The 21,826-nt window shown below is 51.7% G+C and overlaps 2 protein-coding genes across 3 annotated transcripts in view; one reads left to right on the top strand and one right to left on the bottom strand.

The window, feature by feature from the left end:
• Window positions 1-15,712, bottom strand: part of OLFM1 (olfactomedin 1) — a 35,207-nt gene extending 19,495 nt beyond the window's left edge. Inside the window, exons 1-2 of one of the 2 annotated variants that reach the window (XM_069873676.1) lie at window positions 15,324-15,712; window positions 430-579 (exon numbers count right to left, since the gene is read on the bottom strand). In XM_069873676.1, coding sequence (XP_069729777.1) covers window positions 430-579; window positions 15,324-15,389 — 216 coding nt within the window. In that variant the 5' untranslated portion in view covers window positions 15,390-15,712. Of the gene's footprint in view, window positions 1-429; window positions 580-3,055; window positions 3,335-15,323 lie in introns of those variants that run through there. The other variant, XM_069873675.1, reaches the window with a different exon arrangement.
• The window catches only part of PIERCE1 (piercer of microtubule wall 1), a 378,509-nt gene that overhangs the window by 152,909 nt on the left and 203,774 nt on the right, over window positions 1-21,826 (top strand). The gene's annotated exons all lie outside the window — the stretch shown is intronic.

Below are 21,826 nucleotides of genomic sequence, written 5' to 3'. Positions count from 1 at the left end.
GATGTCGACCGCTTATACCATTTTATTCGACCTTTTTAATATCAGCTTGGCTCGGAATGTGCGGGCTTCGGGTTTTTAATTCTATCTGCTCTCATCTTCTCGAGGCTCATCCTTTGAAACTGCTTGTATTAATGTAATGAAAAAACGAGCAAATTACATCCTTTTTTTTTTTAAAGCAATGTGCTTGTTCGATATTTTCCTTCGATCTCAGCAGTTCTAACCTGACCTTAGGCCATGATCCACGTCTCTCAAGCACATTTATCTTCTCAACTGTGGCTGATTATTCCCTGTTATGTGCATGGGGACAACTATGCTGGCCCAAGAGGTCCATCTTCCCTGGAAACCAAGGCTCAGCTGAGCTCGCTTGGGTTTTTACCCCCGGTGTCACGCCAAACCAAACCACCTTTCCCAGAAAGGGTCAACTGTTACCTTTTCTAATAGTTGTCTCAGCTGCTTTGTCCTGGCATCACGCGAGCACATCGTCTGTTGAGGTGCCACCACTGTGCATATACAACGTCCCTCGCTATCCTGGGCAGAGCTGTAGACCTGCCAGCTTTCCTCTGGGTTGGTAGGCAACACCTAATTAACACAGGGAAAGAGGGGTTAAAGTAAATTGGGGGAGGCCTGGCAGGGGTGTGGGAGGTGAAAGGGGCTGAGCAGAGGAAGCAGCAGGGATGGAGCAGATCCTGGAGCTCTGCTGGAGGCTCCTCCGAGGGCCCAGCTGGCAAAATTCACTTGTAATGCAAAAATATGGATTGAGGACAAATAAAAGAAGGGTCTGAAAAGGAGAGCGAGAGCTGAAGCAACAAGGCAACGCAAGTGGGAAAGCGTGGACACGAGGACACAAAGCAACGAGGGTTGTAATGTGCTGTAAGGCACTGAGCACATTGGGGGGAACCCACTGCCCAGCCGACATTACAAAGCGCTTGGCTTCTCCTTGACACAGCGAGAAGGATGCGTGCGAGCTACCATGAGGATACGATGTCATGGCTGAGGGCTCAGCAGTGATCAATGCGCCTCTGCAGAGCTCTCTTGGATCCGGTGGCATAAAAAATCAGCTCTCCAGAGTAAATGGGCACCAGGAGTTCTGTTTCCCACCCATCTCTGTCAGACTCTCCTTGGGATGAGGAGGTTCACCAGACAACTGTTTCCCTCTAAACGCTCTGGGGGTCCTGGGCAGGCAAACCCTGGTGCTGTGCCCTGCAAAGCATCCCAGCAAAGGAGGGATGAGATCCAAAGGGTACGATCAGTGCCTCCACCTGAGCTTCCAGGACACGGCACAGAAAAGGAGCCCAGCCACAAACACAGCACATTCCCTGCCCCGTCTGGTGTCCCCTGTGCTCTCCAAACCTCTCTGATCTTAATTTTCTTTTGATCTCGAAGCACTTTGCAAAATACATTATTTGATCACAGCCTCCGATCACGTTGAAAGCAACATCGTTTTGCCAACCAGAAGGGAAATGTCCTTTCTACTGTTTCAGTTTCTGATAACCTTGCAAATACCCACACTGACAGACAGACACTGAGAGAGATGGCTATGCAGACAGACAGACAATTCAGTTCTCCAGCTCAAACAATCAGAGGAGGGGGAAATAATAAATGGGTCTCATAATTCCTGGTAACATGGAAAAAAAATCCCAGCTTCATTCACAATCAGCAGAACTGCTCCATGAGGTACTCGGCTTAAAACAGCAGAGCTAGAACACATCAGTTCTTTTCGAAGGCACAAGCATGCAGCCTGGAGGCGAAAGGTGCCCAATTTTTATCCTGCTAAGGGAAGACAGACGGAAAGACTGTTTTGCTCAGCTATTTCCAAAATGGCAAGACCAGGCACCGTACCAACCCTCCAGCAAAACAGGGACAGGAAACATACGGCACGACCTAAATATACCACAACTTCTCCACGGCATTCTCCATCCCATTAACAACTATTGATTAAAGGCAGGGAAGCGAATGAGATCTTGAGGGACTCGCACCTGATGTCCCAAGCTGCTTCCCCCAGCGACTGCTAAGAAGCACCAAGGGAAACTTTGCAACCCTCTGCATGAGGCGGGTCACCCCCAGACCCTGCCCAGGGTTAGGGAACGCGAGGGCAGGAGGAAGGGAGAGGGGTTACCAGCACCACCACCCCAACGCCCTGTCTCCTGCCATCCCCGCATCACCTTGACCCCAGTCTCTGTTCCTGCACGGCCCCTGGGGGGTACTTGGCAACCCCCCCCCCCCCCCCCAGCCCATCACCCTGAGGAGTGGCAGCCGAGCCTCTTGCCAGAGCCAGGGGACAGAGAGCACAAGGAGGGACCTGAGGAGCTCCTGGGGATACGCGGCGTGGATGACCGGGCAGGGAAGGGTTTAGGCAGCCCAGGGGATGCCCAAGAGAGGAGGGACTGGGTGGGAGCAGGGTGGGCGGTGGGGGGCAACCTGTCCAGGGGGCAGGGATGCTCCAGAGGTAAGGATGCTCTGGGACATAGGGATGGTCCAGAGGGCAGGGATGCTCTGAGACACAGGGATGCTCCGGAGGAAAGGATGCTCTGGGACATAGGGATACACCAGAGGGCAGGGATGCTCCAGGGCATAGGGATGCTCTAAAGGGTAGGGATCCTCTGAGACACAGGGATGGTCCAGAGGGCAGGGATGCTGAGAGACACAGGGATGCTCCGGAGGAAAGGATGCTCTGGGACATAAAAATACACCAGAGGGCAGGGATGCTCCAGAGGTAGGGATGCTCTGAAGGTAAGGATGCTCCAGGACATAGGGATGCTTCCGAGGTAGGGATGCTCTAAAGGGCAGGGATGCCGAGAGACACAGGGATGCTCCGGAGGTAAGGGTGCTCCAGAACATAGGGATGCTCCACGGGTAGGGATGCTCTGAGACACAGGGATGCTCCAGAGGTAGGGATGCTCTGAGACATAGGGATAGTCCAGAGGTAGGGATGCACTGAGACATAGGAATGCTCCGGAGGTAGGGATGCTCTAAAGGGCAGGGATGCTGGGGGACATAGGGATGCTCCAGGAGGCAGGGATGCTCCGGGCGCCCCCCGTACCCGCCTCGCACTTACTCCCGTGCTGCGATCCAAGGTGCCGCCCGTGGCTGCCGTGAGTTTGGTGGTGTTGAGCCCCACGAGGGAGGGCAGCGTCTGCGACATCCAGTTGGTGATCATGGCCATGGTGCTGAGGACGACTCCAATCTTGAGTAAAGGCACGGACATGTCTGCGGGGGAGGGCGCCGGGCACCCTTCATTCCGCACCGGCGCCGGGCTCCGAGCCGCGGGGAACGGGCTGCGACACCCGCCCGGCCGCCGGCACCGCTCGCCGCCGGCCCATGGTCCGCGGCCGCCCCCCCGGAGCTGCCGATGGGGCTCCCGGTGCCTCCGCCGCGGCTCCCGGTGCCCGCAGCCTCCTGCGCCCGCAGCCCGAGCCGAGAGGAGAGAGGAGAGGGGCGGGACGGCAGGGAGGGAGGGGGATTGGGGGAGGGAGAGAGAGGGGGAAGGAGGAGAGGAGAGAAGGCGTGGGGAGATTTGGGGAGAGGGGGAAGAAGCGGGGATGGAGAGAAAAGGGAAGGAGAGAAGGAATTTGGGGAGAGAAGGAAAGAATAAAAGGTTTGGGGAGAAGGGAAAGAATTGGGGATGGGGGAAAGGAGGGAAGGGGGATAAAAGGTTTAGGGAGAAGGAAAAGAACTGGGGATGGGGAAGAAAAGGGAAGGAACGAACTGGGGAGGGAAGGAAAGATTAGAAGGTTTGAGGCGAAGGGAAAGAATTGGGGATGGGGGAGAAAAGGGAAGGAGAATAAAAGATTTGGAGAGAGGGGAAAGAATTGGGGAGGGAAGGAAAGAATAAAAGGTTTGGGGAGAAGGGAAAGATTTGGGGATGGGGGAAAGGAGGGAAGGAGAATAAAAGGTTTAGGGAGAAGGAAAAGAACTGGCGATGGGGAAGAAAAGGGAAGGAGGATAAAAGATTTGGAGAGAGGGGAACGAATAGGGGAGGGAAGGAAAGATTAAAAGGTTTGGGGAGAAGGGAAAGAATTGGGGAGGGAAGGAAAGAATAAAAGGTTCGTGGAGAGTGGAAAGAACTGGAGAGGGAAGGAAAGCAGAAAAGGTTTGGGGAGAAGGGGGATGGGCAAGAAGAGGGAAGGAGAATAAAAGATTTGGGGAGAATGGAAAGAATTGGGAAGGGAAGGAAAGATTAAAAGGTTTGTGGAGAGGGGAAAGGATTTGGGAGAGAAGGAAAGAATAAAAGGTTTGTGGAGGGGGAAGGAATTGGGGAGGGGGAGAGAAACTTGGGGAAGGGAAAGAGGGGTTTTTGGAGGAGGAGGGAAGGAGAGGAGAAAAGATGTGGGGAGATTTCAGGAGGGGAAAGAATTGGGGATGGGTGGAAGAGGGAAGGAGAATAAAAGATGTGGGGAGAGGGGAAAGAATTGAGGAGGAGAGAGATTTAGGGGAGGGAAAGGTTTTTTGGGGCGGGGAGGGAGATTTGGGGAAGGAGAAGAGAAAAGATGTGGAGAGATTTCAGGAGGGGGGAAGGAAGGAAAGAAAAAAGGTCTGGAGAGGGGGAAAAATTAGGGAGGGGGACGAGTGATTTGGGGGAGGGAGATTTGGGGAAGGAGGAGAGAAGGGAAGGAGAAAAGACTTGGGGAGATTTCGAGACAGGGTAAAGAATTGGTGAAAAGAATTGGGGAGAGATAACAGGAGAGGGGAGAAAGGACTTTGGGAGGGGCAGAAAGCCTTGGGGAAAGGAGAGTAAGATTTGGGAAAGCAGAGAAGAAGGGGAGAGAGGGGAAAGGATGGGAGAGGGCTTAGGGAAGGGAGGATAAGATTTGGGGAGAGGGGGAAGGACTTGGGAGAGGGGAAAGAATTGGGGAGGGGGGAAAATTCAGGAGAAGGGTAAAGTACTCCTGGAGAGGGGGAGAGATTTCAGGAGAGGGGAAGAGGACTTTGGGAAAGGAGAGTTAAGATTTGGGGAAAGGAAAAAAAAATAAATGAGGAGAGAGAAAAATTTGGTGTGTGTGGGGGAAGATTTGGGGAGAGCCGAAAAGAAACGGAGAGGGGATGTGGGGAGGGAGGAGAAGAGGGGTGGAGGGAGGATGGGGAGGATGAGGAGGATGGAGAGGAGGATGAGGATGGGGGGGGGGGGTTGCAGCGCCCCCGCTGCGGCGCGGCCCCGCGGCGCCCCCTGGCGGCTGCCGGGCGCGGTGCGGTACCCGGCGCGGTACCCGGCGCGGGATGCAGGGACCGAGGGCTGGAGATGCAGCGGAGATGCGGCGTCTCCAGGGGAGCTCCCAGCAGGAAAGGCAGCCGCGAGCAGCATTCCCTGCTCTACTGCAGCACCCCCGTAACTGCAAACCCGACCCTGGCGGTTCCCAGAGTTGCGAGCTTGCCGGGATGCGGGGAGTCAGAGCATCCCTGCATCCCCCTTCACCGCGATCCGTCACCAAAATCAAAACGCCTCAGCGGCTCTGCCCTCAAGCTGGCAGCGCTGCTCTTGCCCCAAGCCCTGGCTGGACAGGAGAGACATCACCAGACACTCCCAGAGCGTTCCCCACATCCCGAGTTGTCCCATCACCACGCCCTGCAACCGCCGCCCTCCATCAGCACAACAAAACCAACACCACAATCAAAAAGCTTCAGCAACTCTGCCTGCCCTTGAGTCAGCAGTGCTGCTCCCATTCCGTCCCCAGCAGGCAGGGCTGTGTGGACAGGAGAGATGGGACAGCGTCGGACCCTGCCAGAGTATCCCACCACAGAGTTCAAAGAGAACCCTTGGCTTTCTATAGCTGGTATGGCTTGGAGGCAAACCCTTCCGAGCATCATCCTGGGCTGTCGTGCTGCTAACAGCACGCAGCCCGTCTATATGGGCCTGGTGGATGGTCTGCAGCGAGATGGAGCTTCTTCATGACTCGGGTTTCCTGAAGGTGTTTGCAGAACTGTCCTGGTGACTTCAGAATCAAAGTTTCTGACCAACAGAGAGCCGCGGTTCCTTGCACACCCTTCCCTAAGCAGACCTTTAAACACCCTGTGCAAAGCAACTTATGAAATTAAACCTTTGTCCCTCTCCAGAGGACAGAAGTAACACCTTTTGTTCTGCACCATCTTCAGCGTCTTGGAGCAGACACCACGACCCTGCTGCAGGAGACCCTGCACTGTTCCATGGCCACATAACCCCAACCTGGCCATCTCATAGAAGCCACCACATTCCCACTAAAGCCTGATCAGCCCAGCTCCAAACCCATTGCCCCTGGAGTCGCTCTTCCGATGGCATCATTCCTTGGGGTGGTGGGTCTCATCCCCAAGAGGTGGCTGGGCTACAAATGAGAGGGCACAGAGGGATGCCCCAAGGTTTTGACCCACCAGTAATTTCTTGCTTGCCATACAACATCCAGGCTGGTGTGTGGAGCAAGTTCCAACCGGGGAAGCAGGGAGTTGTGCCTGTCCCACCTTGATGGACCTTCCCCCTAGGTGGGGTCCTGGTCCTTGGCATGGGATTATCCCAGTGCACCCCAGCACGGCTGGTCTGGGCAAAGCAAAGGGAACAGAGACAGGCGACAGCCAAGTGGAGCTGTTTCTGCAGGAAACACTGGGGAGTTTCTGTAAAGCACTGCAATGAAAGCACATTTAGCAAGTCCACCAGGTGGAGAAAAAGATATGAGTTAGAGTACGAGCACAGATGCCAGGATGGATCCTGTCCCTTCAACAACAGGGCAGCAAAATCAGACACTGGCAGCTGGGAGCCAGCAGCTGACATGCCATTCCCTTTATTTACTTCCCAGCACCCTCAAACCATGTCACCCCTGCCTTCTCCCCCACCCAGGTCTAATCCGACAGGTCAAGCTGCTGCTGAAATCAATAAGAAAACACCCCTGCCCTGTTAACAAAACACTGTTCTGCTTAGGGCTCCTACAGTAACTGAGCTATTTCCACCTCACAAAATCAGCTTCACCCAGCCCAGGCACCCTCTCCATGGCAAACCTACCATCAGCTCCTGCAGCATTGAGCTCGAGGAGGGGGTCTGGACCAAGGAGGGGGTTCAGGCTGTGGTTGTAGGAACAGCTTCATTAAGCAAAAGCCTCAGCTGGCTTCAATCTTTGAGAACAAACCCCACCTCCCAATTGTGATCCAGTTCTAACAGGTGCTTATCCTGTGCTCAGCATTGTAGCAGCTGAGACTCTTGATTATTTATCTGATTTCATGCCATATAAAACACTTGAGTGCTACACTTAAATCATCTTAATGTTCATTTTGAGATGGAGTTTGTAAGTAAAGTTTGTCCCTTGTTCTCTACTCCAAACACATACAAAGGGAATTAGACCTATGGATACTTTATTATTTAAAATGGCATTCAGCACTCCTTTGCCTTGCTCTGGATTCCACCTGGACTAAATACTCATTTCCTACCAGTGCACGCAGGTGATTTCATTCGTATGCCCTTCAAATGCTTTGTGATGATTAAAGCTTCTGCAGATGGGGACAGGGAGGCACAGAGAGAGTAGTAGCAGCTGCAAGTCCCTGCTAAGGAAGGGGCTTAGTTACTGGGAATCTTTTCCCAGTGCCTGGCACAGAGGGTCCATGCTGGCTGGGGGCTGCTGGGCTTTGGCAGCAGCAGTCAACAGAGGTGTTCCACTTTTCTAGAGCAAAACCCTTGTGAAAGAGAGGCTGTGTGCGTAATAACAGGGGAGAAAGAAATCCAGGTTATTTTTGTTCTTTCTTTTGCTTCCAGTGTTTATAAAATAGCCAAAAGCAGCAGGTTTTGGGGAGTCTTCGCTCGTAAGATAAAGGGAGTTAAGGTAGGGACATAAAAGATTGGCTGTTCTTCCATAGCTTCCCAGAAAGTCCAGTGACTTCATGTACTAATGAGCAGTGGGTTCAGGATGACCCGGAGCCTGCAGGGTATAACCCACACAGGCAGAGAGCCATGGTTCTGCCCAACAGGTCAAGGAGCCCATGTCAGCTGGTCCCAAGCAGACACCCGACAAATAAAGAGACTCTCTGAAATGCTGCTCTGTTTCCCTTACTCAGGGCAAAGGGTTATTCTGAGGTGGTCATTGCTGCTGTGTGATGAGACGCTGTCGGTCACCTCATGCTGTGCTAGGTTGTGGGCATCAAGTAGGAAAACGACCCCTTTCACCTCAGTGCCTGAAGCAGGTGATGTGCAAACACAGAAACCTCTTCCTTATTGTAATGATTTCCCTGGTTTTTTAAGTCCAGTATAGCAACAAAATTGTAATACGGACAAAAAAATCCATTAGGGATAAAAACGTGATGTGGAGACCTGACACTGCCTTTACTCATGCTAAAGAAAATCTGAAGAAACACTACTGAAATCAAGGAGGAGACTCTTTTTGACCTGATGGCATTCACTGATGGGCCCTTCCAGGTCCTTAAAGGGCTTCCAGGGCCCTTAAAGAGCAAATTCCCATTGTAACCTCTGCAGAAATCTCTGCAGAACCTGTTTTGCTGAACGCATTGAGTTCACCTTTCTCCCCATCACTTAGGGGTGCAACTCCCCTCTTTTTTTGCACAAGGCATTGCCTTGGAAAAAAAAACCCTCATGATGTCACCAAATTTTTCTTCTCCTGAGGTGCTTGCTACAGTCGCCCTCCCCACTGGAGCAGGGGTGCAGAGCTGCCTTCTTGGTGCTTCTCCTGCTGAAAGCGGAGAGTAAACAGCAGGAAAAGATGAGCTGTAAGGGAACAAAAGATCTTCTTTGCATGCATATATCCTGAGCAGAGAAAGAGGAAGAATAATAGATAAAAGCAAAGAACACGGTCTTTCAAAGTAGATACTTAGTGGAAAATTCCGCTGCTGGGAAGTGATAATGCAGAATGCATCTGTCTGCTTAAAGGAGCCCTGCAAGGGTCAAGGTTTGCAAACAGAGGCAACTCCTGTGTGTGCCAGCTTGCAGGACACGGTGGTCATTGTCTCCCTCTCCTGGCTGGTTCAGAGAAGAGGTGCTGAAGTTTCTCTTGCTCCCAAGCTTTGGTGGGGATGGTGTCTGTGGACCCCAGCCAGAGGACTCCTGTTGACTGCATGGTGAGAGGAAGGGAGCTGCTGTTTTACACACATCCGTATTTCAACAGCCTCAAATCCTGCTGGTGCTCCAAGCTGGTTCAGTAAATGCTGAAGACATCTCAGTTGACACCCAGCATCTACAGTGAGGAGGAGTCCAGCTGAGATGGTTGCTCACTGGAGGGCAGTGCCCCAGGCATCACCCCAGGGCTGGCAGCTCCTGTCCTGGGAGAACAGGACTCAGTAATGTGGCAGGGCACTCTTGGGATTGCTCTCCAGTACATGGGACAGACCATATCTCAGCTTTTTTTCAACTCCTCTTTTCACTAGAGACCCAAGAGACATGCCATGCCCTCCAGCCAGGGGCTGCAGGAAAGGTCTTGTCCTTCCCAGAAGGACTTTGCTGTGTAACTTCAGGGATCCTCCCTAGAGACTTGGACTAAGTGACTTTGATGGAGAGGCTCCGAATGGCCCTCTTGGAGGACTCTGCATCCCTCCTGCAGCCCCGACTGATGCCAGGCTGCCAGAATCCCTCTTGCTGCCCCACAGCAGGAGCTGCTGCACTTGCACATGAGCGTGGACTGCACGGAGACAGGTGAGATGCAGGCTGGAAAGGACAATCGCTGTCACACATGGATGGGAGAGCACCCTGAGAACCAAGCACCACACAGCACACCCGGCACCTGAAGGCCATGTGGATGCTGAGCAGCTCAGCATCACGCACACTGAGGGGTCACCCTGCCTCACTGCTGTCTGCCCAGCACCACAGAGATATGGAGTGACAGCCCTGGACTCTGCTCCGAGAGAAGGATGATGATCTTCATCCATCTCTCAACTCAGAAAACACTCACTCCCTTCCCTTCTGCTCCCCGTTGCCTGCGCTTGTGGCAGGAGGTGTCTGAAATCCTCCACCTCAGCCTGTGGGCAGCAGGAGGGCTGTGAATAGCGCCAGGCAGAAGAGGCACCTCACCTACCCTGGAGGCAGCCAAGCAAGTTCATCCTCATTAAAGAAAATACACTTTGTACCCATCACCTTTGGAGCATAAGACAAGCTTCTATTGCATTTCCTGTGGGCATCTGTCCCTCAGCAGGTCACAACTGCCACAGCAATAAATGGTACCAGGTCTCTCTGGTTTTGGGGTCTGATTTCTAAATGCTCTTGCCCTTTTGTTTGTTTTCATCCCTGCTTGTACTACCATCACTCACAGAAGTCCTGGAGCTGGACGCAGTCACCAACACAGAGCAAACTCTTCCACTCCTGCCACTGGAAGGGTACGGATGGACACGTGGGGAAAGTGAAGGGAGAAAAGAAAACAGCGATTAAAGAACTCAAAGCGCTCTGGAAACACCGACCACGATGCTGCAGATCACTGCCAGCTCCTGGTAGGACTTTGTGTGAAGCTGCCCATGCCTGGTGCTGCGCTTTCACAGAATCACTAGGTTGGAAAAGACCCACAGGATCATCGAGTCCAACTTTGCTCCAGGAGTGGCCACATTTTGGGATCACGCAGTCCAACTGCTCCGGAAAGTTACCCCCCAGCTATGGACACTGGGAGTTACTCCTTCCACACACCAACCATTGCAGCCTTTTCTTTTGTTACTCACACAGCGAGTTGAAACACTCTGCAGCAGGAAGAACACGCTCCTTACAGCACACTGGAACAGAATAATCTCCTTTGCAGGTCGTCACTTCACTAAATCTGTGTTTAAGCTAAAGCTGCTCTTGACACTAAACAGCGAGTGCCAACACATGTCAGAGCCTCTGGGCTAGAGCTGAGCCCATTAAAGTCAGCACAGGTTTTGCGGGCGTGTCAGTGGGTTCCTGTTACTCGGATGTTTTGGTTCAGGATGATGATTTTTTTTGGCGTATCTCCCTAGGTCAGTCGCACGCCTCCAGTCAGAAAACGACTTTCTACAGAAAACTTGTTCTGCGTGTTGCTTGCTAGAAAACACGGCGTTGCTCCAGGGTTGCTCGCTGCCGCGCGCTCCTGGACCGAGGGCTGACACACGCTACTGCCCCGCTGTTATCGTTCCAGGAGATCTTTTGCATTTTGGCTGGTTTTGAATGCTGCCTCCCAGCTGGGATCAGGCTGGGAGTCAGGTCCTGAACAGGGAGAAAGCTTCCCAGGGCCAAAACCCAGGACAAAGCCACTTTGGAGGCTGGGCTCTTGGGCTCAGCTCCGGGAAGGCAGTAGCAAGCAATAGCTAGTCTACAAAAGAAGGAAAATCAGGATTTTTAGGTGCTCTTGCCCCACAACTGGGATTTGCTGGTGCTAATGTATGTCTCAGGCTCTGTGCCTCAGTTTCCCCAAGTGCATCTGCCCCTTTCTGGGGGGACTGTGTGACTGATACAACCTCTCAGCCATCCCCCTGCCCTCCTGGGTCTCCCAAAGAGCCTGGCCAAGGCACCCACAGGCAACAAACCCCAGAGAGACACTCCTTGGATGTCCCCGTCTTGTTCTCTTTTGTTTGCAGATTCATCACAGCAGAGCAAAGCCAACACTTTATCACTCATAACTTGAGAATTAGCTTCTTCCACTGTCAATCCAGTCTACAGGCTTCATCCATCTAATTCACTCAGATACTAATTAGTTTTGTATTACTTTACGCAGTGATGCTAATACTGATTACAAGGACTGATAACTTGAGTAATAAATATGACCCAGGGCTGAAAATTACCTTTCTTTTTCAGTGGTTAAAGCTGAAGTTAGTGAAATGAGACACAAATTGGTTCATGAGACGAGGCAGCTGCCTCCTCTTACCAGCTACAGCTTTGCAACTTAATCCAACCAGCTTCATGTGTCTCCCCACTGGGGGAGGGAGGAGCCTGGCCACCAAACTGGGCACTGGGGAGTCCCCCATGGATGGAAGGGACCCAGCTCCATCAGAGGTGCTGCTGGGGCAGAGCAGTACTGACAGCTCTGGGGAAGGCACCATGCGTTCCCAGCAGCTCTCCCCCTTCCCTTAAAATTGCCCAAAGAGGGACTCGATGTGCTTTCAGGTGGCAAAATTGTGTTTGGTTTTGTTTTCCTTTGCAGAAACCCCAAATATTTAAGGACTGCCAGCTCCAAGAAAGTATTTCTTCCTGTGTGGTTTCAATGATCACCGGGGTAAGTGGTTGTCAGAGCACCGGCTGCCCTGCTCTGTGCAAACATTGAAGAATTCAAAGAGATTTTTCATCCCAGCAGCTCACCAGCAAGCATGAGGCATGACAGAAGGACAGGTCGGACAGACAGATAAGCAGATGGTATCCTAGATCCCCTCTGCCGATACCCCTGGATTTACTACAGCACCCCAAACCCTCCACCCTTTTGGCAGCGCTAGCTTTCTGCACGGGACAAGCAGATCCTTAGAGAGCATAAGTTGGCTCTGCTCCTTCCCGGCCACCAGGAGAGCTGCCCAGGTTCTCACCAAGAAGATGACGAGGAGAGGAAGCCCCACGCTTTGCCTGGCAAGCCCTGTGGACAGAGCACAGCCAGAGGGAGGGGGCTGCACCCCGCGATGCCCACAGCAGCAACTCTGCTCCCCATCCCAGTGCCCACACCCAGTCTGAAACCAGCCTGCTGACCCAGCCAAAACATATAATTTCAGGTTTTGATCACTGACCTGGAGAGCCAAGGTGAGATGCAAAACAAATTAGGAGACCTTTGCCAAGCAGAAGAACTCCCAGAGCCTCATGCAGATCTTGCTCTGGGGCCAGGGCTCCTGTTCCCACCCCCAGGCATGAGGGGCAGGCAGGGGCTTCTGCAAAGGGGCACGTGTAGGGGTAGCTCTGCTCATTTCACACAGGTAAAGCTACCTTAGACAGGTCTCAAAGCCCCTGTCACACCTGAGCGTGCAGCCTGCGGCGTGTGTGCATCAACCATGTGCTCCCAGCCAGGCACAGGCATCCCTCCTCACACCGGGGGGACCGTCAGAGGATGCTGCAGTACAAATACCTTGAAGACAACTCCCTTCACCCCATGAGAAGGGCTTTCCAGGCACCCAGCTGGAAGGACGGCCACGTGCTCACCCTCTATGGCCCTGTTTAACAGCCATCCCTTTTCCCTTTTTCCTTCCTTTTCTTGCGTGCTCGCCTGCCAGTGTCACTGCAGAAAGGGAGAGGAGGGGATGGCAGCAGCTTCTGCATCATCAGGGAAAGCTGCCTAAATTGGAAACCCCTCTTCCTTGAACCTCAATCTTTCCTTCCCCGGCACGGGATCTCTTTAGGGGAAGGGAGATAAGATGGAGATGTGAATCCAGCACTGAATTAAATGTAGAAGGCACGAAGCTGGGCGGTGCCTGGGCTGAAAGGCATATTTGGGGATTGCATCTGGCAGCTGTGCGATAGAAATAAGATGCTAAAACTCTGAAAGGGCTCTGCAGTGCCAAGCAGGTCAGCAGGCACGCCGGTGGGAGGGCCTGGCAGGACACAGCTACCTGCAAGCAGCAAAGCCCAGGTAGGCACTGCAAAGCAGAAACCAGCTCCAGCTGAAGCTGGAAGGCAGCTCAGCAAAGGCTGGGCTTTAGCAGGGGCTTCCAACTTCACGCCAGAGGGCAGGGATGGGCTGGGAGGTAACTCTGCCAAAGTCAGTGCTGAGCACCACAGCTGAGAGCAGATTTGATTCCCCATCCCCACCCCCAGCTAAAGTTGGGCAACAAGTTGGAGTGCTGCATTCAGAAAAAAAAAAAAAGAGAAAAAAAAAGAAAAAAAATAGGAAAAAGTAGCCAAGCACAGCAGCATCCTTGGCACAAGAGGTGTCCTTGAAAAACCTACCAACGCAGAGTGACGGGGCCTGGCGAGGTGGATAAGGGATGGTGACAGTTCTTGGGGAGGGAGCACCAGCCAGGTCCCCAGGCCATGGGTGCGTCCCCTGGGGCGTGAGAGGAGGGTGCAGGGGCAGTGGGACGAGGGGCAGCCCCACCACGCTGCTTCCCCACGGTGCTGTCGTGGCCCCTGGCTGGCTGTGCCCTCAGCTGGGCTGGGTGCGTGGCGAGGAGCCCCTTTTTTTGCTGACTCCCCATCAATGCTGGCGGTTGCTGGCTGCTTTGTCCAGCGCAGCGCCTGCGCACTCCCTGAGCATCCTCTCACACACACAATGGGCTTCTCCTGGGCACTCACTTGCAGCTCTGGTTCCTTCCCACACCCCTCCTCAGCCACGCAGCTCGAGGATGTCTTTGCTCCCCTCCCAAATTACTATCTTCTCATCCCCTCTCCTGAGGGCTCCATGCAATTAAGGCAGCTCTTTAGCTATTTCTTCCTGGGGGCAGCAGAAATACTCTGAAAGGTGCAAAAGGCAAAAGGCTTCAGCTACTGAAACTTCAGCAATAGGGCAGTGACAGGAGAGAACATTGTCAGAAGGAGAAAGGGAAAAATAACCTACATAAATCATCCAGGATGAGAGCCCAGCTGCTAATTGCTTCTACACTAAGCAGCCTCCATTCCCTTCTTATTTATAGCTTCTTTTTCTTTCTTTCTTTTTTTTTTTTTTTTTTTTGCTTCCAGGCAGCATCACAATTAACCCCACAATCTAGAGCATCCTCTTGCCATTACTTCTCTTACTTCCCTCAGTGACTAGGAAAAAACCAAAAGATAACCTGCCTCTCCCCTATTAAAGAAGTCAGATGGAGTTTTACGATTTGGCTTTTGTGTGTATCCTTCCCTGCTCCCTCCTGTCCCCAGTCCCACCACTCACTCACTCGGTCCAGGGGCCGGGACAGTAAATGCAAGCATTAAAAAACAGTAAAAAAAGAAAGAGTGGAAGGAAGAGAAGGGAATAAACAAGATGCTCCTCTCTCCCACAAGACGGAAACGCCAAGGAACATTTAAATTCCCCTAAAATCAGCAAAGCTGCCTCCACATGAGGAGCTGGGGTGGAAGGCAGGGGGTGATGAGGAGGGACAAGCACCTTGCCCTCCCGATTTGTCCCTTGTGGGCACCTGGGACAGGTAACCCCAAACTTCACAGAGCCCAAGCCCTGCAGTGTCAGCCACCTGAGCCCGCTTTGGGGGGTCCCACTGCCCCCTTGCCCCCCTCCAGCCCCACACACCAACTTTCCCTGCAAAGGGGGGGCAGGCAGATGGGGTCCCCCCAACCCCCTGGGTGGGTCGGCAGGCACGCCAGGGCTGCCCCATCTCTGCTGAGCCCCCCAACCTGCTTCCACCCCCCCCCATCCCCCTTATTCCCAGCGGATCCACCTGCCCCGCAGGCTGAGGGATGCTCAGGGCGAGCACCAAGGTGCAGCATCCTACTCCAATTTTTTCTTTCCTTAATAGAAAATGGCGTTGGGGAGAAAGGGAGAGAAGAAAGGGGGGGGAGGTGGGAAAAAAAAGCCAAGAGAGAAACCTACTTGAGTGAGTTCTGTGCCCATCAGGATGAGAAAGCAGAGGGTGAGGAGCTTGCTTGCCGGTTGCATCTCTCGCACCCAGTTCTAGGCACCTTGCATACAGATCACCTCCCCGGAGAGTCTCCCTGTGCCGATCCCCGAGCGCCTCGCCGCCTCCTCAGTCCTTTAGTGTTAGTATTATTTTAATTAAAAAAAAAAGACAAAAAGACAATAAAATGCAATTAAAAAAAAAAATCAGGATGATTTCCCGGGCGGCTCTCAGCACCCCCAGGAAGCAATGCAAGAAATCTGCTTAGCAGAGCCTTCACTTTGCATATTTATTGGGATCCCAGTTTCTCTCCTCTCAGTGCTGGCTCTCTGATAATTTTTTTTTTTTCCTCTTTTTTTAATGGCTCCCCTGCTCGCAAGACATTTGTGAGGAGAAATTCAACGGAGCACGAAATGATGATCTCTGCTATTGCCAAAAGTTTGCCTTGAAAAGGGGGAGGGGGGGTGATGGGGAGAGGAGAGGGATTAACACAAAAAAAAAAAAAAAAAAAAAAAAGAAAGAAAAGAAAGGAATTGGTAGGGCTGGCTACTAGCAGGGGATGGCTGTGTGGAACAGGATGTGACATCAACTAAGGCGGGGGAAATTTAACTAAACACGGCAAAGGGAGAGGGGGAAAAGCAGCCCCGGGGCTGGGATGCTGCGGAAACGAGGGATGCGGGGATGGGGATGCTCGGATGGAGGGAGCGGGATGCGGGGATGGAGGGAGGGGGCTGGGGGTTAACCCCCTCCCTCCCCACTGCCCTGGACTTGTTGGGGTGCCGCAGCTTTCTAGGGGCGCCCCAGTTTTCTAGGGGTGCAAAGGCATCTCCCCCCCCTCCCCCCCGAAGCACTTAAAGGACCCTTAGATACCGACTCTTAAGCAGCAAAGCAAGCCCTCCGGGAGGGCTCTGAGCGATGTCCACTGGAAGGCTCAATCTCAGATTAATTTAAGGCAGTAGGAGCTGGTGACAAGCCTCTTGCTCCGCAGGGTGACCCCCCCCCCCCTTCCATCCACTCCCACCAACCCAGGCAGTGCCCCCTCCTCCTTCTGACTGTGCCCTTCTGTTCCTCAAGGTCCTGTTTCCCCTTCATTCCTCCCTCGCACACCTTGAATGCTTTCCAAACCACCTCACGAACGCTATTAAGTCTCTTAATATCTGGCAGTGCAGGTGAATTGCATCATCCCCTTTTCTAGAGGTGAGAAATCCAGTGAAGATCATAGAATCATAGAATCACCAGGTTGGAAAAGACCCATCGGATCATCGAGTCCAACCGTCTGCTCACTATGGGATCTACAATCTTAGACAATTGTTATAGATCGAGACACAAATTCAAACACTTGCCATTCATCGGCCCCCCTTTAGGAAAAAAAACATTTTTCAAGACACATCTCACTATGAGACATACTAACTTAAAATTTGCCACTTATCAGCATCATCCCCTTTTCCAGAGGTGAGAAATCCAGTGAAGAGCTGCTCTTAATGATTATTGAATGACTTAATAGAAATCACTTGCCACGGTGGCTCTGCATGAGGATTTCCCCCCTTGATTTCTTTTTGGGAAGGGTTTCCTCTTTTGGAGCCCTCTGGTACTGATTTTTCCTGGTGTGGGAGGGGGGATCTCTGTGCTCACGGGGCCTTTTCCAAACCCTGGGATCACCAAGCACAGCATTCAGCGTCAAGCAGGGAATCTGCAGTGCAGCGACTGAGGCTCAGTGGGGACAAGCAGCTGAGAACAACCTGGGACAAGACTCTGTGTGTGTTGCCATCACAGGCAGGTTGCCCTTCACCTCCCAAGAGTGCGTTTCAGAGCACCTCACAGCCTCAGGCAGCTCTTCTCTAGGAAGACTAATCTACACATTCGTCTAAATTGCTTAGGAAAAGGCAGCCCAGCTGCGGGAAAGCTGGCGTATCTGGCTATCCCACATAGACCTGCTTTTAATATACTTCCCTCAGCACCTCCCTTTAAGGTCAATGCTTTATAGCCCATAAAAGGACCTCTAAAAAACATTAAACTCCCCTTGACTTTATCGAGAGCAGCGCACTAAGGCCAAAAGCATCAGTATTCGATGGGGTTTGAATACATCCCCCTTGGTGCCTTAGAAGGGTTGTTTTTTTTATGAAAAGCATTGCCTTCCTCACTCACAGGGATCACAGCAGGGCAAAAAAAAATCCCTCAAATCAGAGGAAGGAGGGAAGATAAGCCAATTAAGTGTGGCTGTATCCTTTTGCTGGGTTCACTGTTTAAAATGCCTTCAAGTCCCACCTGAGCAGCTTCCTATGAACCCTCTGACAAGCAGCACATGGTTGATGCAGCTCAGGATGCTCCATCTGAGGGCCCAGGTGCAGCTGGAGCTCAAAGGGCTTAAAATAGATTTGAGGAGTGTAGAAGACTGCCAATGAGGGTTTGCTTCACGTAAGAATTTTCAATGATGAGCTCAGCTTCACCTCAAATTGCATGGAGAGTGACTTCAGTTTGGGTGTCTTAGACCTCAGAAGAGAAGAACCTCGCTTTGTTTTCCATGGTGGTACCACATAAGGCTCTGAAGCACCTTTTCCAAGTCAGCAACAGCATGTTCCCAAAGGGGAGTCTCTTTCCTCCCTCTCCTTTGCTGTTATACTCATCTAGCTTCATTGACCTTCATGGTAATAGTCATGGCTTGCACCTGGGTAAATGACAAAAGCATCAGCTCTGCAATTTATTTTAATTTATTCCTCATTTGAAGTCTTTCTTAATTAATATCAAGAACCTTGTTATTGAACATGAGCTCTAGGCTCTGGAGTGTGAGGTCTTGTATGGTCCTACCTCTAGGAAAGAGCTCTGTCCTACAGAGTTCCACTCCTGAGATGTAAATCACAGACACCAAGAGAAATAAAAAGGAAAAATTGCCCAGTGTGACACAGCAGAGGAGGGAACACAACCCGCGTCTTTTGATTTCCAGAGTGTCTTACACAGACTTTGAAAATACCTCCAGAAATTTGGAAAGTGTCCAAGGTCTGGAGAACATGCCCATGAAGTGTGACTGAAGATGATACAGCTCTTTCACCAGCAAAAGGGAGGGCTGAGAGGAGGCTGCCTGGGGAAAGATTTCTATACATGAAGGCTCTTTTATCTGTTGAAAAAAAGCCAAGGCAAGAGTCCACGTTTTGGAGCAGAAATAGGACCTGTTTTTTCCTTCAGGGGAGGATAATCAGACTGTGAAATAACTCAGCTGAAGTCATGGTGCCCTCTCCATTCCTTGAAATAGTTAAATCAGAGCCAAGAGCCTTTCTGAAAGATGCATCCTGACTCCTCCAGAAATTACAGGCAAGATGCCTTCTACGAAACTTCTGTGTGATACAGGAGAGGAGATCAAAAGGCTCCTGGTTTCTCATCTTGGTTTATAACGTGCTCTCTAAACTCCAGTGCCCTCCAGAGCAGCCCACTGCCGGGATGTGAATTTGCTGGGATACCTCCTGGTTCAAAAGCACTGCACAGGCAGGGGATGGCAGGAGATTGCAGGCAGCCCTCTCCTCTGTGCTGGGAAACAGAGAGCTCTGCAGACCCGTGACAGTGGGCAGCTGGGAGGGCTGAGCTGGTGCTGCTGTGCGTTGCGGGGAACAGGCACCTGGATCCGTCTCTGGGTCTCAGCTGAGGATGCTGAAGCTCCCCTGGCAGCCAGCAAGCTCCTGCCTGACCCTGCCTCCTTCTGGGCTGGATTTTAGCTGGTTTGGTCCACAGTGGATCTTGCAGAGCCCCATCCACTGCTTTCGCTGCACAGGGCCAGGTGGCGCTCCTTAATTCACATGGTCTAGTTCTCTTTGTCCTTTACCGGGTTCTTGATTTAAAGAAGCATTCTATTTTCTCCTCGAAGAGCAGACCAGTGGTCTCCCTCACTGGGAGTTACCTGTCTCCTCTCCAAAAACCTCTAGTTGAGTCAAGCACCTCTTGCTGGCTGGGGTCCTGCTTTCTTCCTCCCTGCTGAGATGAAGGTTATTCCAGTGGTGAAAATAGCTTCAGAGTGCTTTGTTACCTATGAAAGGCACAATTCAGATGCATTTTTTTTCAAAAGATGTATTTCCTCACTCAATTGTCCTGCCTTTTGTATAAATTCATTGCAAAGAGTTTCCTGTCTTTTTTTTTTTTGCACCCTTTCTCCTGAAATTTTGAGGTCAGGTGTATTAGGATGAACCTTTACTGAAGATGTGGATGTTGAAATGCTCCTTGAGCCCAGGCTTGCTTTTTGCTGCTCCCTGCATGGGCATCTCCTGCAGCAAACCACAGGAAAGCGAGTTCCTTCCCAGGAAAGGGGTTCCCTCCCTGCCCCCACTTCCAAGCATCCTATGATCATGCTGGTACTGCACAACTTCTCTTTGCTGGGATGCCCCACACCAAGGAGAGGCTCTCCCAGGGCCACCATCCTGGAGTGCTTGAGGTGATTCACAGGAACCAGCACTGCTGTCAGGAACACCTGGGAGGTGAAGGTCAGCTCTGACAGCACTAACACACCCAGGGTACAAAAATAAGCAAATTTAGTGGGATATGGGAGATCTTCCATTTGCAATAATTTGGAGAAAGAAGTAGGAGACACTCAGCAACCCCAGGCTGGATATGATGACACCTCCAAACTTTCAGCCTGTGTATTTAGCACCATCCCCTGCTTGTGCTGATGGCTGGACCTGGATGAGCCACGTGGGAGCATAAGCTACCCTCTCCCCAGCACAGCTCACTCTCCACAGAAAGATTCCTCATTCTCCAGGTAGGAAGGGTCATGCTACCTGGTAAATACCCACATTGAGCATTGCAGTTGAACTATACTGGACAACAGCTCAAACCAAACAAGGAACCCAATGACATCACTTCATGGACATATCTGGGGATATAAAACCTTCCTGTCTCGTCCTCCATACGCTTTCATACAATCATGAGGCCAGATAGATCCTGTCCCATCCTGGAACCACTGACTCAGGTGACGTTTCAATGGTGGCTTTTCAAGGGCTGCCCAGTGTAAGCCTGATTTTCCAAACAGACCCAAAATATTGATCCCTTTGTTAGAAAAACATTAGGGGGAGAGATGCCAGGCATGAGCATCGCTGTCGTGGGGCTTCAGAGTGTGTGACAGGAGGAATTACTGCAAGGACCCCTCTGGGAACACTCATTCAGCATGCAGTGATATGTTAGTAGTATCTGGTGCTCGAGGAGCAGCCAATCTATCCTCCAAGGAAATCATACCTGTGTGATCCTTCTGAATAGCCCGTTTCATGCAGACAGATTCGATGATGAACACAGAACGTTATCTTCTGGCAGCCTAGATGCCACTGTGGCTGCCTGTGCAATACTTATCTTCCTCTTATCTTCTCTTCGGGATTGACTCAAGATTCCAGCTACAGATAGTTGTGGTGAGTTTCTCTGTAAGTGGTTTTCACCAGCACCAACCCAAAAGAAGGCAAAACCTGGTGTATCTTGGAAAACTGGCCTACTCTAGTAGAATTATAGAATCACCAGGTTGGAAAAGACCCATCGGATCCTCGAGTCCATCCATTCCCATCAAACACTAAACCATGCCCCCCAGTGCCTCCTCCACCCGTCCCTTAAATCCCTCCAGGGAAGGTGACTCAACCCCCTCCCTGGGCAGCCTGTTCCAGTGCCCAATGACCCTTTCCGTGAAAATTTTTTTCCTAATGTCCAGCCTGAACCTCCCCTGGTGGAGCTTGAGGCCATTCCTTCTCGAATATGAACAGTGGGGGTGGAGGCGGCTAACTACGCTGTTCAACACTGTATATCCAGCCTACCCATAGTCACTTACTGTCCTTTATCCTTCCCTTACAAAGTGGAAATAGTTTTGTTGCAAGTTTATACAGCATGTAGTCCAAAGTGGCTCTGGGCTACGATCAGACAGTGCTGCGGTCCAAACAGTGAATCTAAATCAACGCACGTCCTCCTGTTGCCTTACCAACTTCTGTAGCATCCCCGGTGAGGGTGCGGGCTCAGCTCTCCTCCCTCTCCAGGGGAAAGGCACCACGAAGCCGTACGTGCTGCTTTAAGGCAGGGCTCCATGTACCTTGGGCAGAGCATCACCATAATGTGATGCGGCAGTTGCTAAGGTAACAGCACCAACATATTTTTTCATGAATAGCGAAGCAAATTGTCGTGGAACAGTAAAACCCACATACGTTGCCAGGATATATAGTTCTGTTGCCCCAGGGTTACAAGTATTTACAGGCTGTTTATTCTATTTCCTATCTTGAAAAATGATCCTACACGTGCTCATGTGCTGTTTATGTCCAGAAACGTCTTGTTTGTGGCTACCTTTGTCCACTTACAACAGAGACATCAACTTGAAGCAGTGCGTTTGGCCAATACACGTGAAGGGACTTCATCTGGATCTTCCAAATTGCCCCCATGCCTCAGCCTGCTGTTTCCCTTGCTCTTTGGCTGCCTCAGCTGAATATATATTCAATAACTGGTCACTGAATGCCTCCACACCACCTGCAGGAGA

The sequence above is a fragment of the Phaenicophaeus curvirostris genome, chromosome 20 (genome assembly GCF_032191515.1).
Source record: "Phaenicophaeus curvirostris isolate KB17595 chromosome 20, BPBGC_Pcur_1.0, whole genome shotgun sequence".
In the NCBI taxonomy this organism is placed as follows: Eukaryota; Metazoa; Chordata; class Aves; order Cuculiformes; family Cuculidae; genus Phaenicophaeus; species Phaenicophaeus curvirostris.
The sequence above is the reverse complement of the archived record's forward strand: the minus strand, read 5'-3'. Positions and strand labels throughout refer to the sequence as shown.